This window comes from Mastigoproctus giganteus, chromosome 7, assembly GCF_048544385.1.
Source record: "Mastigoproctus giganteus isolate SK-2022 chromosome 7, ASM4854438v1, whole genome shotgun sequence".
Lineage (NCBI taxonomy): Eukaryota > Metazoa > Arthropoda > Arachnida > Uropygi > Thelyphonidae > Mastigoproctus > Mastigoproctus giganteus.
This window is the reverse complement of record NC_143581.1, coordinates 176,032,441-176,049,605: the sequence shown is the minus strand read 5'-3', so window position 1 is coordinate 176,049,605 and position 17,165 is coordinate 176,032,441. Positions and strand designations below refer to the sequence as shown.

General features: G+C 35.6%; 1 protein-coding gene across 3 annotated transcripts in view; it reads right to left on the bottom strand.

The window, feature by feature from the left end:
• LOC150083352 (OTU domain-containing protein 7B-like) overlaps positions 1–17,165 on the bottom strand; it is a 158,905-nt gene that overhangs the window by 32,664 nt on the left and 109,076 nt on the right. For all 3 annotated transcript variants that reach the window (XM_090377206.1, XM_090377207.1, XM_090377208.1), the window contains exons 6-7: positions 15,567–15,665; positions 5,660–5,787 (exon numbers count right to left, since the gene is read on the bottom strand). In XM_090377206.1, the coding sequence (XP_090233332.1) occupies positions 5,660–5,787; positions 15,567–15,665 (227 nt within the window). The remainder of the gene's footprint in view (positions 1–5,659; positions 5,788–15,566; positions 15,666–17,165) is intronic.

Here is a 17,165-nt window from a genome sequence, read left to right as displayed (position 1 = left end):
AAAATCATTAAGTATCCTGCTACAATTTGATAACCTTCTGCCATTTTCAAACCTTAATAATTCCTCATGTGTGAATGTAGATGCAAAACACTCATTCAGTTTGTTTGCTATCTGAGCAGGATCATCAACAGTCGAACCATCGATGTCAAGTGGACCAATCAGATTCATCCCCTTCCTTTTAGAGTTTATTAGCATTAGCATTTAGCATTAGTAGAGGCATTTGATGCAAGAAAGCAAGCTTATGCAGCATCAGCAAAAAAAAAAAAAAAAACCCACTTCCACTTCACCCCTCTGTTCGTTCAAAATACCTGTCCAGCTGAGCCTTAAACCTATTTAGGCTATCAACCTCCACCACAAGGGATGGAAGTCTGTTCTACCAACCAACCACCAGCTGGCTAAAGGCAAATTTCTGCACGTCTATCCTACATCTGTCTTTCCTCAATTTGAATTTATGCCCTCTCAGGTGATTTTTCTGAGCTAGAGGAAGAATCCCATCAGCATTGAGAATGCTTAAACCATTCAAGGCTTTATACACCTCTATCAGATCACCTCGCTGGTGCCTAGTCTCCAGACACTGATTTGCAAAACTTAAGCCTTTCTTCGTAAGAGCACCCCTTTGTTCCATTCACTAATCTTGTTGCCCTTCTCTGTACTCGTTCCAGCAGCTCTACATCCTTCTTGAAATGAGGCCTCCAGACCTGTATACAGTACTCTAGGTGTGGCCTGACCATTGCCTTATACAATGGAATAATCACCTCCTTATCCCTGCTGGAAAAATTCCTGTATATCATTGACAATACTCCATGAGCTACTCTTGCAGCCCGTCTGCACTGCTCAGAGAACTTCATATCTGCCTGCACAACCACCCCCAAGTACCTTTCATTCTCTACCACTGTCAGTGTAGTACCACAGAGTTGATACGTTGCTCTGGGGTTGCTGTTTCCCATGTGTAGTACTTTACATTTGTCAATGTTAAACTTCATTTGCCACCTCTCAGCCCATCTGCTCAACCTTTCCAGATCCTGTTGCAGCAGCATAGTGTCAGTAGTGTCCTTGACAACCCTGCCAACCTTTGTATCGTCTGCAAACTTGGACATTAAGCTTGATATACCATCATCAATATCATTCATAAACACCGAAAACAACAATGGACCCAACACTGAGCCCTGAGGGACTCCACTAATAACATTAGTCCACGATGAGCAGTGTCCATTGATTACCACTCTGTCTTCTCCCCCTCAACCACCCCTTTATCCATAGCAGCAACTTGCCTCCAATGTCACACTGCTCCAATTTGTGTAGCAGTCTTCCATGTGCAACAGTATCAAAATCCTTTCTAAGATCCAAGTATATAATATCAAAGTTATTCCCTGCATCCAGTTCTTTTGTGACTGCATCATAGTATCCAATCAAGTTGGTCAAGCAAGACTTCCCCTTAACAAAACCATGCTGTGTCTGAGCTATAACTGAAGTCTTGTCTAAATGATCCTGCAGTGCTTCTTTAACCAGTGCCTCCATTAAATTTCCTGGAACAGAAGTTAAGCTCACAGGTCTATAATTACTTGTGTCAGCCTTTGATCTTCCTTTGTGAATTGGGGTCACATTTGCACATTTCCAGTCTATGGGTACCTCCCCTGAGTCCAAGGAAGCTCTCATAATTATGGCTAAGGGTTTGCTTACTTGCTTTGCTGCCTCCTTTAATATAACTGGATAGATCCCATCCACCCGGGTGCCTTTCTTGTGTTTATCTTCAACAGTTTCTCCTCCACTTTACTCCCAGTTATTTCAAGATTCTGTAGCTTACTGCTAGAGTTGAATACACCTCTGGCATTTCCCTTGCTGAATAACTCCTCATGTGTGAATGTTGATGCAAAATATTCATTTAGTTTGTTAGCTACCTGAGCAGGATCATCAACAGTTGACCCATCAATATCAAGTGGACCAATCTGATTCATCCCCTTCCTTCTAGAGTTTACATAAGTAAAGAACTCTTTGCTGTTTTTCTTTGCATCCCTTGCCAAGGATTTCTCGTAATCTGCCTTCACCTGCCTAACCTCCTTTGTAACTTGGTTGCATATCAACTTGTATCTATCATAGGCTTCTGTGTCATGTGTTAATTTGTAAGTATCCCATGCATTTTTCTTCTCTGCCATATGCCTCATTAGTTCATCTGACATCCATTTTGGCCTAAACCTTGAACAATATTTCTTAGTTGGTATGTAAAGCCTAGTAGCTTCCAAGCTAAGTTCTTTGAATGCTTCCCCATTTTGAATTTGCTGTTGGTAACATCATCAGTTGGTCCCACTGTATAGAATTTAAATACTGTCTCAGACCATCGTAGTCGCCTTTACGGAAGCAATAACCCTTCCCTTTACCCCTGATGGTAGTTACCTCTTTGAGTAAATCCCACTTCAGCACACTGTGATCACTGCCACCTAGTGGTTCATTTACCTGCAGATTCTTAATGCATGAAGAATCACTGCTGATAATCAAATCAAGAGTATTACTCCCTCTAGTTGCCTCCCGAACATGCTGATGTAGAAAACAATCATCCAATAAATCCACAAAAGCCCTGCTAGTGTGTGAGTAACCAGCCCCCAAATTAAAATCTGCCATTATAAGACTCTCTGATTTACCGGCCCACTCTATTTCCCTGTACAGTATATAAGTAAAGAAATCCTTGCTGTTTTTCTTAGCATCTTTTGCCAGGGATTTCTCGTAATCTGCCTTCGCCTGCCTAACCTCCTTTGTGACCTGATTACAGACTAGCTTATATCTGCCATAGGCTTTTTATATTTGCCATTCCTTCCTTCAGCAGGAGTTCCACTTCCCTAACAGAAACTTTTAAGCCCGAGTCTTCTCCACCAAAATCCTCCATCATCTTGAACTCTTCCTAGTCTTCTTTTAAAAGTCCTTCATAGTACTCCGTCCAGTCTTTCAAAGGTATTAATTGCAAACCAGCATTGTGTTTATTCTGTTTTCTCAAGTCTTTAAGAACCTTCCACGATTCCGCTGATTGCTTGAAGCCCAATTTGCTATTAATAGTTGCGCATTTCCTTTCCCATTCTTTGCTTCTACTACCAACCGATTGGCTATTTTCTTTTTTTCAACATAAATGTTCCTATATGCATCATTCCTATCACCCAGCCATTTCTGATATGCAAGTTTCTTTTCCTCTACAGCAGCTGTTACTTTCTCTGTAATCCAGATCTTTTTTGGTCCTTGGCTCTTCTTTTTGCCTAGGATTTCATGAGCTATTTTTTTAACAGTATTTTTTAAATATTCGTAGATTTCTTCAGTATTACCTTTTATCTCTATGTTAATTGCAGCATCCATCTTTGGGTGAAGTTGTTTCTAATGCTGTCATCCTGGAGTAGGTCAATGTTAAATTGATCCACTTATAGCATATCTCCTTCCCTGCATTGTTGGTTGCCCACACATATTTTCTTAATCCAGTTCCATCTCAGTGTTGTTTTAACAAGAAAATGGTCAGATCCACATTCAGCTCCTCTATAAACTCTGACATCTTTCAATACATATGTCCCTGAATGTTTTGAAATAATGTAATCTATAACTGATCTAATTTATCTTGTCTCCTGTGACCAAGTATATTTATGGATATCCTTGAAAAATGTGTTGTTTATTCTCAATCGAATTGTTCACAAAGATTGCATAGTCTATCTCCGTTGTCATTCCTCTCTTTCTCTCCAAATCTTCCAAAAACTTTGCTATTTTGTTGAGTTCCTACTCTTGCATTAAAATCTCCCATTAGAAATATATCTCTTTGCTCTTAGGAATTTTTTCTATTAGTTCTCTCAGATCCTCCCAAAATTCATCCTTCAAGGTATCGATGGTGTCATTAGTCGGGGCATATATTCCCAAAATACACATTTCTCTCCCGTATATTTTCAGTTCCAATGAGATCATTCTTTCATTAATAAATTGCCAGTTTTTGATGTTGTCTCAATTTCTTTTTAACAGCAATAGAAACTCCTGCTCTTGCTCTTTCACTCTTATCAACTCCACTCCAAAAATGGTAGTATTCTCCTATTATTTCCTCTCCACATCCCTTTTTCTTTGTCTCTGAAAACACGACGATGTCTAATTTGAATTTTTGCAGTTCATTCAAAAGAAAGTTTTAGTTGAAAGGCCTTGAATATTCCACCATCCCAAAATCATAGTCCTTTTCCGTTTGCTGAGTCATTTTCGAAAGTGCAGTCCATTTTCATTTTCACTTGTAGGTCGTTTAGCATTTGTGTATTTTTTTACACTGAACGAGGAGCTAGACCATTGCAACAACCCCCAACCCAGAGGGCCGGGGTATCTCTCTTAGTCTGGCTCCTACCCTTTGACCTGTCCGGCTTGGGAGGCCCTACCAGTAGCTAAGCTACCGCCGACTTAGCTCTCCGGGTCATCGGGACACGCAAGCCCCCCACCACGACAAGGTGGAGAACTTATATTCTTTCATATAAATTATTATTATTTGTATTATTATTATTTGTATAAACTGATAATAATAATACAAATACTTATAAAAATTAATAGGCATCTATCTCCTAATAGGATGCATCAGAATAACTATAGCTAGAGGGATAAATGACCAAGAAGCTTTAATAAACACCATAAGGATGATATAATAACAAAGATAATGTTAAAATCACTTCCATCATAATAGAAATTAAAGTAGCAATCAATGCTGTTGTTACTTGGTTTTTAGGAGCATTAGCAACTAAGGCCATATTGCTCCGAAGATATGTGGTGGTCATTTCCTGACCTTTCCGCATCCTTCGTATTTGCTGGTCAAGGGCTCGAATCCCGGTCTAATCAAGAAGCGTGTGCTACTCACTGCTGCTCCTGCACACCTGGCTACGGAGGTGCCAGCAATCAATGCATTTCTCTTGGATCTGCTATGGGCATTTTGCTGTGAGTGATAGGCAAGTAAATTCTTAAATAAATAAATCTTCAATTTATAATCTGTGATGGTCATGTGGGGCATCTCTCTAGTCAGCTCCTCTGAATTTACAAGACAGACTACAAGAGTATTACTGTCCTTTGTGGTATTATATGAATTTAAGTGTGTGGTGTGCTTAACTCTGCTTCTCACTCTCCACTAGGCCTGATGACCTGCATGGGACAATTGTGATGGAAATGTGTCAACAACTAGTGAATGAAAAAGCTAAGGGCCTCACTAGAAAATATCTCATGAGAAAATCTTTCCCCAACATTTGGTAAAGCTAAACACATTAAACAAATACATTAGTTTAGTTTACTTGATCATGATACCTGTTTCATAACAAAAGTAATAGTAATGAAGTTTCTCCAATCATTTTGATAATTGTTTCATCAATAATTATCAAAATACCATACATTAACAATAACTCTTAACAATAAGAATTTGCAATCAAATTCTTGAAGTATTAGTGCAATAAAGATTCTTATCTATTTATGTTCAACACAGTAATGAACATCAATTTTTTTCCATCACAGAGTATAATTGTTATAATATTAGTGTTTAATGACAAAGCTCTCAGGTGATTTTATTGTCATATGTTAAACTAATTCCAAAGTTTCACTTACTGCTTAGCAACCTAAGAAAATTGCAATATTGTGCAGAAACCAAATAAACAGTATAGGAAATCCCTATAACTTTAATGCTTACCTCTTTATTCTGAAGAGCTGTCTGCCACCTCCACCTACGGTAAAAAGCTTCAGTAAATGCGCTATTTGAGAGAAGACTATGCAGAGCTTTTCTGAGGGTCAGTAATCGATCATGAAATCCCCACATACCTAATGTATATCAAAAAATGGCTTTACTATTGATTTTGTTTCTGATCTGAATATTATTTAAATAAAAAGGTAGGGGAGAGTATGGTACACTATCAGTTTTTCTCAAATTGTACATGGTGAGCAAAAGAAAAAAAAACTGTGATGAAATCTATGAAGTTACAAAGGTCAATGTGCATATTTATGCAGACTATACATTGTATCAGTGTGAGTCCTATTACTGTCTCAATACCACTGAATACATTGATATGTTCATTTTTATATATCCTTTAGCAGCTGGGGTATCACAAGGTTTGTATCAAAAGTAATGAGCATCAAGCAATTACACATATTTGCACAAATAGTAGCATATTAAGGTTATCAATGCATAAATACCATCTATCCTCTTCAATAAGACTGCTGAACCAGCAGTCTTAATGAAGAGGATCGATGAGAACTTATATACCCAACATGAAATGTGAGAATAATGCTGCCAACAAGCATATCATTTCATCAACGTGCAGTAACTGAATTTCTTGTGATGGAGTGAAACTGAGCAAAAACAACTATGGATAATGAAAATTAGTGAAACATTTCAAGTATTGCAAATACAGATTTCATTAATCAGTCGCACTATTGTCAGGTGCAAACAGCTGCAAGTGAACTCAACAAGCAAAAAGTTAACATGTCCATCAAAAACAAGTGAAGGATAATGGGTGAAGGAAATTTCATTACAGCTCAACACTGGACAACCATGCCATACATAAAATGATAGCAGCCTTGGAATACAAAAAGCCTGTGTCCACTGGATACCCTACTTGCTTATGGAGGAATATAAACAGAAATGCAGAGATGGAGAGGTGTAATCACAGCTGTTTCAATGCATACTGCAAAAGTAATGACTCCTGTTAAGCATAGTCACTAGGGATATGAGCTGATTCCATCACTTTGAACCAGAAACAAAAAGGCAAAGCATAGGTTGGCATTACACATTCCTAAAAAATAACTGGTGAACAGTACCTAAGCTGGAAAAGTTTCAGAGATAGTTTGTTGGAGTGCTGAGTGATGCATATTTATTGATTTTCTACCAAAAGGGGAACTACCAGTGCTACTCACTACATTCAGACTCTCACCAAACTGTTATGCACTTCATGATAAGCATCTGATGAAACAGTATGTCACTTTACAATGTGAGCACAATAAAACACTAGATATCAGAAAATACACAAAAAAATTGGCTAGGTAGCATTCCATCAGCCCAGAGTTGGCTCTCTAAACTTATGATTAGTTTGGGACCCTTAAAATCACATGGGAGAGGGTACATACTGGGATAATGATTATGCAGCCAAAGAAGCATGCATAATTATGAGTAGGAAAGAAAAAAAAAAAAAAAAAATGGACTTCTACTGCTAGTATTTCCAGTACTGGCATACACATGAATTTTTCTGGTGATTTTGTGGAAGAGGATCAAGTTCCAGGTTTTCTAATTTTTTTTTCTTCTTTTCTGTGTACCTTTTGTTTTTTGTTTAAAATAAACACTCATTACTTCTGCTACAATTGTTCACCACATTTACTATGTCCTTTAATTCTATATCTACACAAAGATTTGCTGCTACTTTCTTTTTTTTTATAAAACTCCATAAAGCATCATCAAGGGTTGTCAAGCCTGAACTGCATGCTGGCCAAGAAAGAATATGCAAATTTGATCCATGACGGATCTATCATTGCAAGAAAATCTTTTACAGAGATAGAGGGAGAGAAAAAAAATGTGAGGATGCCATCTTCCTGGAGGAGCTCCATTTCTGCTTTAGTCACTTGTAAGCCATAAGTAACTTATCATCTTTTAAGGATGCTAAAGATGATATTACCATACATGTTGATACTAATGATTTTAAGAGAAGACAGGGTGATAAGCAGGTATCGGCAATGTTGAAAAAAGACCAAAAGTTAGGGTTAAGTTTGAAATTCTGCAATTCTGTCCAGATACACAGAAGAGTGTACAAAATTAGAGCCTTGCCAATCAATACAGCCTGGAGAGACTGTGCAAGACTTGTGGGGCAAATTTTTCTAGGCATGGTCTATGTGTTAACAGGAAAGCCCACAAATAGAAACTTCTTGCATTGCTCTATTGGGATATGCAGCAGCCTGGAAAGCAAAGTCAGGGATTACAAGGCCTGCTGGATTTCTTCATAGACAAGCAAATACATGGGCTGGGTTAGAGTTACTACAAGCAAAAACATCATTTACATATGCACTAATGCTAGGAGTATAGAAACAAATTTGGCAAATTTTAAGTACTAGTTAAATCATCAAATGTGAACACCATAGAGATATTGGATATATAGTGCTACTCAGACATACGGGTTGCAGAATTTGAATATGGTGAGTACAACATTGCACAGAAACAACAAACAGGAGGGGAGGTTAATGCTCTGAGTTCAGAAGCACAAAGAACCTAAGGCAGTGTGCACCCAGCTCACATAGGTGACTAATGCAATGTTGAATCAGTTTGGTGTGAAATAAGCTCTGTGAAAAAAAAAAAAAAATTACAGTAGAGAATTATACAGGCAAAATGACTGAGTATAACAAACAACTACGGTATATAAACAAACAGAGTGGACCAGTAAATCAAAATGTCTTACAATATCGGATTTTAACTTTCCAGATATTGACTGGAGCTAATGGGTTGGTCCCTCACACGGTAGTAAAACTTTTCTGAATTTACTAGATGACTTTTCTACAACAGCATGTTAGAGAGGCAAGGCAATGAGAGTTAGCAACAGTCTTGATCTGATTATGAGCAGTGACTCTTTATGCATTAGGAAACTACAGATAAAAGAACCATTAGATGACAGTAATTACAGTGTATTGATGCGAGATCTACTTAAAGATATTGCAATTATCAGTAGCCATTTTGCAGTAATATAAGCAAAATAAAGGTGACTACAATGGTCTTGGAGTTTTTAAATTCTATTTACTGAGGCTAACTATGATGTTTCCAGCTACAAATTCTAAATGGGAAATATTCAGGGAAGTATATATGGAAAATATTCGGGGAGTTTACAGTAATACCTCACTCGGCACGGCTTCAAACAGCACGGGTTTCACTATAATATGGTTTTCAATTAAGTTTAAGTTAAATTTACTGTACATATTAAAACTCATTCAATAGCTTCGACACGTACTCTACATATATGCTGTGTTGTCGTAGCCTAGGTATGCATACATATATACTGCTGTGCCAACTCTATTGTCTTACATGCGCATAAGCCAGTATCTCCCCTCAGGCAGTCAGCGGCAATATTGTTCAGTATTCTTAATTCCATCCTGATTAGCCGACACGATAGGTTTTCAAACTTTTCATTTCACTATTTTTTTTATTCCTTTAAATACAATCAAAAATATATCTGCATTTTGGTTAGAAATCACTGCCAACAATATGCGTTCTGTTTGGCACGATGTTTTGCCCCATTTGGAAAATGATTTCACTGGTTTTGAATCGCAAGTTTAGACAATTGCCGAAGACATTGTGATGACTTGGGATTCGAAACTTTGGACACTGCCAATGTACGTGATAGCATTGACTCGCGTGCAAATGACTTTGAGGATGCAACTCTCCTTAAAACTGACAAGCAAGCTGCATAATTAATTTAATAGCGAAAGCTTAATTCGTCTGTTAGTTGCCTGTTAGCTGCACAGCAAACTGCATATGAAGAAGAGAAAAACAATTCTGAAGTGGATAACACTTAAGTGGCACCAAAAGAATTTTCAACAGAAGAATTAGAAAGTTTTTGGGGGTAGGGGGGAAATGACACAGCCTGTGAGGCGATTATGAATGGAGATCCGAATGTTAAACATGGCATCAAAATATGGAAAAATTTTACGAGATGGGATTCGATACTACAAATACTTGTACACCGAGAAAAAGAAGACACTACTTCACCAGACTTCATCATTTAAATACCTAAATAAACAATAAAGCTTTTTTTCTCATCTCTCATTAATGTTACCTTTTCAATAATTAAATTTTTGCAATATTTTTTATTTCAAATCCTTTTAATTGGCTATCAAGCGCAAATTGTTTATAGATTTACTATAATTTGTTTATAGACTGTTTCTCTGGTATGCATTCAATTAAAACCCATTATAATTATACCTCAATCAGCACGGTTTCACATAGCACAGAACGGTTTCGGTACCAATTATCAGTGCTATGCAGGGTATTGATGTATATCTTTTTATACCAACTAAGTGATACTGTTCAAAGCTTAGACTTAAAGTAAAGGTGACTACAATGGTCTTGGAGTTTTTAAATTCTATTTACTGAGGTTAATTGATGATGTTTCCAGCTACAAATTCTAAATGGGAAGTATTCAGGGAAGTATATATGGAAAATATTCAAGGAGTATATATCTTTTTATACCAACTAAGTTGTACTGTTCAAAGCTTAGACTTAAAGGGATGTATATAAGTTATGAGGGAACAGAAATGTACAGTAAGTAAAAACTAGTCTGAAATAAAGTTACAGAGGAGATTTTATAAGCTAAAGCAGATTATAAGTAGTCTCTGGCAAATTATGCAAAAAGTAGCAAAACCTTTTTACTTATATTAACACTAGAATAGAAGGGACAAATCACACTGGTCCACTAAATATGGTATGATTGTTGACAGTCCTGTTCAGGTTGCTGAACAATAGATAGTTTGTATCTACATCCAAGCATTAAGAAACTTTTAGAGATGAGGAATCCAGAAGTATATCACATTATAACTGGAAGCTAAATGATTCTATAATAATTCAGAAGAAAGAGAAACTATTGAAATTAAAGTAAATAAGGTGCCTGAAGCTGGTGGAATCTATCCAATTATTTTAAAATTGGAGCAGCAAAAGATATAAGCAAACCTTTACCATAATTATGACATTCTTGGATTGATGGGATGTCCAAACTGACTGAAGATGTGCAAATGTCTGTTCACAAAGGGGGGGGGGGGATTGAAAGGTGAAGAGAGTTTGTTGTTTGGTTTTTAGGAGCATTAGCAACTAAGGCCATATTGCTCCAGGAATATGCGGTGGTCATTCCCTTGACCTTTCTGTATTCTCCGTATTTGGTGGTGACGGGGTGAAACGAGTAATTACAGACTTGTAGAGCATGACTTCTGTTCCACGAAAAATTATGGAGTCATTGGTAAAAAAGTAATACAGGACCATCTAGAGGGAATGCAGTTATACAGCAATCATAGCATGGATTTGTTATGTGAGTAGTGATGTGTGACCAATCTGATTGGATACTATGACTCAGTAACAAAGGAAGTAGACACAAAAAATAATTTTTGCATCATTAATTTCACATGGAAGACTGCTGAATAAATTGGCAGAGTACGGCATTAGAGGCAAGTTATTACTGCTATGGATAAAGGGATAGTTGAGTAGGAAAAGACAGTGAGTTTCAAAGGACACTGCACTTCTTGGAATAATGCTATTAGTGGGGTCCAACAGGATTCGGTGCTAGACCCAATGTTGTATTCATTATTTATTAATGATACTGATGAAGGCATATCAGACTTAATGTCTACATTTGCATATAATACAAATTGCCAGGATAGTTAATGACAGTAATTATTGTATGCTTCTTCAACAAGATCTAGAAAATTAGACTGATAGGCTGAGAAGAGGCAATTGCAATTTAACACTGACAAATGCAAGGTACTGCATATGGGTAGAAGTAATCCCAAAAAAATTTCCACACATACACAACTATGTTAACCATTTCAATTTATGTTCCCTGGTGTGTGTTGTCTGAGAAAGAGTAAAGATGCCACCAGCATTTAGTTTAGTTTACCCAACTCATTTAAAGTCCTAATCAGGTCTTCAATCAGGCCTTCTCATAGGTACCTAATTTCTAGATGCTGCAATTTACAGAAACAAGTCTTTACTGGTAATAATAGGATAATCATCTATTTGTCCCATAATTCTTTTTTGTAACAAAATTTCTATATATATCTTTGACAGAACACAATATCCTATCAGCTTTGATGAACTGCTCATAAGATCTTCATGTCAGACTGTTCAATTACCGCAGCTGTTTTTCATTTTTCCCTACCTGACTTTGACACCACAGAAATGGTATGTTATACTCGGAACCTTGTAATATCTTGCATTTATCAATGTTAAACCTCATCTCCTACTTTTGATGGAGTACACTAATTACTGTCATTTACTATCCTGCCCACCTTCATATCATCTGAAAACTTAAGACATTAAACTCAATATACCTACAATATCATTAATAAACATTGAAAACAGTAAGGGACTCAACACCAAAACTGGGGAACTTCTCACATTACATTAGTTCATGGACAATAGCTGCCATTTGAACACAACCACTCTCTGTCTCCTGCCACTAAATCAACCCAAATTGACCTAATGTGCACTTGCTCCAATTTGTAGAGTAGTCACTCATGTGCAACAGTAACAAAGGCTCTAGTGAAATCTAAGTATAGTAAACTCTAATATCCAGCACCCCCAGGGATTAAGCACTGCCAGATTTTAAAATTTTCTGGATTTTAGATAGGTATACCTAAGAGGTTCAGCAGTTTAGAGAATTGCATTCCAATGAATATTAAGTGCTAACAACTGAATTTATCTACATCTGTGAGCATTTATAATGACTACGTTGTCCTTTCATCTGTTTATACAGGATTTAAATTGCAAGGATAATGAAATGGTCTTAATTCTTACAGCAGAACAAACTTGCCTTCGTAACAAATTCCCTTATATTTCACTACTTTTAACAGATAGCTTTAGCAACTTTGAAACCAATTTCGTATATTGGCAGCTCATGTCACACAACTTCTTTACAACTGTTTAATCTGTGTGTGTGTTGTCATTAGAGACTAGCTGCTATCTGATGAGTGACCACTTAGCTCTGAAACAGGCTGTCACAGCACTCTCATACTTTAAACAAATGGCCACCAATTAACCTATTAGAAAGCCATCTGTTTAATGTAGTGCAACAGGACACGGCAACTAGTTGCAAAGGCAAGTTTGTTTTGCTGTGAGAATTAAGACTATTGCATTGTCCATGGATTTTAAATCCTCCTGGCTGCAAAAACAGATAAATGACAAGATAGTCCTTCAAGCATCTATAAGTGAGAAATAATCACTCTTTTTGCATGGGGATTCTTAAAGACAAATGCAATCACTGATAGTGTACTGAATTGCTTTGTTTAATATTTTCATATTGTAAAATAGTTTTTTTGAAAAATGTGTCGGATTTTAAAGATTCCAAATTTCTGGATTTTAAAGAGTTTACTGTATATGATAAAATTATTTTTGCATCCAGCCCCTTCATGACTAGTTCATAGTAACTAATTAGTGCGATCTGTATTTAATAAAATTTTAAAATGAGTATTCCCAGAAATTCAGCAAAATCCTGGGAATTGAAATGCAAAAATTTTTATATTTTTCTGGGGATCAGGAAGAGAAATATTTCTAGGGAATCAGGAAATGTAAAGACTATGCATTAGTCTCTACAGAGTTTAATTTAGAATTTTATTTATTGTAAAAATTTAGATTTTCATATATTGTAAAACTAAAATATTTCATTTTTACTTATATGAAATATAAGGCTTTATTTTTATTTGTTGTTGATGGTAAGTAATTTTATATTATAATTTTTTTTTATATCAAGTCACCTGTATAACTATAAAATATCCTTATCTCATTTTAATGTTTCTTTAAAAGTATTGATTTTTAATATAGCTAAGTATTTTTAAAAATAAATCTAGTATTGGTAATAATAGATTTATTTTACTGGAATCTTGCCTGTGGGAAGATTCCAGTAAAGAACCTAATTTTATTATATCTAATTCCCTTTTTTTTTTTTTTTTTTTTTTTTTAAAAACTCTCTCACTTGGAGTTAACTTATTTTAGTTTTGGATCACTTCTGCTGGTATAGCACACTTCCAGGTAGGAGACACTGCAAAGGGCAGAAAACTGTAATATTAATTAGTGTTCTGTATGCAGAGAAGTGTAACTATTTAAAACAAATAATTTTGATTTACTAATCCTGACTGATATAATGCCAAAAGAAATTGGAGAATTACTATGCCTAAATAATTTGCTTGCATAAACAAAATAACTTAACAGAAGTAAAAACAATATAATTTTTTTTTTACTCATATATCCACCTGTATAACTATAAATATAACCATATTTATAATAAAGTAAATTTACAGGGTAAAATCAAAAACAGAGATCTTTTATAAAATTTTGCTTTTTGTTGAAGGAATGAAGCCCAGACTAGAAATGACAATTGCAGGATGTGAAAAAAACTTTATCAAGTAGAACCTGCAAGTTACAAGTAATTCAAAAATGGATGCAATATCATCAAGGATGATGTGATGTGTGGGAGACCTTACACATCAACAAAGACCAACTTGTCCCCTACATTAGAAGCATTATTTGGGTTGGGTATCAAATAAGAATTGAAGACATATAGCCTTTACAGTTATTATATCATATGGTAGTTACCAAGCCCTCATACATATTTGTGTGCAAATTTTTAAGAGCAGATCAGATGGAAACAAGAGTTGAACTTTCAATGGAACTGGTTTAAATTATTCTTGATGATGAGCAAGGAATCCTAAACACAATACCAAAAAGACATGAAATATAATGTTATCTTTATGACTTGCAGAAAAAACATCAATTCTGTGAATGGAATTCTCACATATCTCAAAGGAAGAAAAAGAATCAAGTTTAAAGGTAAAGTCATGCCAGAACTATTTTTTTTTTTTTTTTTGACTATGAAAGCACAATTCACAAATCTTTAACCCCTTCAAGAGAACATATATGCAGATCTACATTTTAAAGGTCAAGTCAAACAATGTATACATTAATGTACAAATTGCATTAAAATTTTTATAGCACGTTGCTATCTCTTATTTGTGTTTCCAACTAATTGTAGGCTCGATTTATGATAGTTCAATTTGGACTCGCAAAAGATGAAAATGACTCATTTCTATGGAATTCCAATCAAAAATTTGATAAAACCAAATTAAGTGATATATATATATATATATATATATATATATATATATAAAAATGTAGGTCACATTACTGCATTATTACTGCAAGAAAAAGAGTAATGACATTTTATTTAAGATTTTTAAGATTATTTTTTAAATTACAATTTCATTTTTGAATAATAATTTTACTCGTGTTAGGCAATATAGTCAAAACAAGAACAAATTAATATTTAAAAGCATTTATGTACAAAGTTTTCATTTTTTCAAAATTGTAGCATTTTTTTTTCTTTTTTCTTTTGTGGAAAAAAAATCCACAAATAAAACTATAATTATACAGTCGAATTTTCAACAGCATGCTCCTATTGAAAATTCAATTTCTTGGGAAGGGCTCCCACAAGTGGCAAACTCATTCACGAAAGGATTAAGAACTTCAGAAGTAAAATGCAGTCCGAAAAAAGAGATCTGATATTCAAGCAAGGAAACATTGGAAATTACATCACAACAATGCTCCTGCTTTATATAAAATATAGAATTTTCATAATTTCATGATAACAAAAGAAAAGCAGTCATACAAATTTAGATGAATTCATGTGGCCAATTGGCAAAAAAGAACTAGGTTTTTTAAACCTACAGTTCTTTTTATGTTAAAGAAGTGAGATAATTGCATTTCAACACATTTTTTTTCCCAGCCCATTCAAATACAAACTCTACACAAATTATGTAGATAAATATGAATTTTATGTGATTTATATAACCTTATATGACTAAAGTCTTACCGAGTGAAGCAGCATGTAAAAGACAATTTCCATCACCTGTTGTTGCTAATGGCCATAATCTCTGACAAGCTTCTTTTTCTGCCCACCAATTAAGCCTCCCTATAGTAAAAAACAATCTAGCTATGCACATAACATACAGTCAGAGATATAAATATAATAAAATAAAAAATTATATGAAAAATGTAATTTACAAGGTATCAGGCAAATTATTCCAAATTACTGTAGATATTTGATTATCATACATTGAGTTGGCTCTGCATTAATATCAACCCCCCCCCCCACTTATGTACAAATGGACTTATCCGTGATGCTGGTAAAAGCTCAAAATTGGAAATGGATGATATAAGGTAGTTGTTTGTACATGTGGAAATCAGTTTTTGAATGTCTTTGAGGAGGAATGGGTCAGCATTGCAATCTTTCTGACTTTGAATATGGAATGAATGTTTGGCTGAACAAAAGCCAAAATAGTTAAGTGCTCCTATTTTGTAGTGTCAAGAATCTGCTGAGTGGTTCAACAGCACACAAACAACCAGCCAAAAGTCACACATGGGAGAGCCACATGCAGGCAATGCCCATAACAAGGACTGCATGTCTTGTCTCATAACATCAGTGATGCAGCACAGTGGTCCAGCTAACCACCCCAATACAATAGGAATAGCAAGACTGTGGACTGTGTGCTGGACATCAGCATAAGAGGCTATGGCAGTATATAGCTATAATGGGTATCCATGCTCACTGAAAGACACAAGAAACCATGCCTTGTGTGGGCATGTCAGCATCACCATGCATTCAGCATTCTCCCACTCAACCATCCCTTTATCCATAGCAGCAATTTGCCTCCAATGCCACACTGCTCCAATTTGTGTAGCAGTCTTCCATGTGCAACAATATTAAAAGCCTTTCTAAGATCCAAATATATAATATCAAAACTATGTGACCACATCGTAGTATCCAATCAAATTGGTCTTCCCTTTAACAAAACCATGCTGTATCCGAGCTATAACTGAAGTATTGTTTAGATGATCATAAAAAAGACTTCAGTTATAGCCCATTAGTTGGTCCCACCGTAACTTTTGTTCCCTGGAACAGAAGTTAAACTAACAGGTCTGTAATTACTAGTGTTGCCCTTTGATCCTCCTTTGTGAATTGGGGTCACATTTTCACATTTCCTGTCCATGGGTACCTCCCCTGAGTCCAAGGATGCTCTCATAATTATGGCTAAAGGTTTGCTTACTTCCTTTACTGTCTCCTTTAATATAACTGGATAGATCCCATACACTACAGGTGCTTTTCTTACGTTTATCTTCAACAATTTCTCCTCAACTTTTCTCTCCGTTATTACAAAAATATCTAGCTCACTGCCAGAGTTTAATTCACCTCTGGCATTCCCCTCCCTGAATAACTCATGTGTGAATGTAGATACAAAATACTCAGTTTGTTAGCCACTTAAGCAGAATCATCAACAGTTGAACCATCGATATCCAGTGGACCAATCTGATTCATCCCCTTCCTTTTAGAGTTTACATAAGTAAAGAACTCTTTGTTGTTTTTCTTTGCATCCTTGGCCAAAGATTTCATGTAATCTGCCTTTGCCTGCCT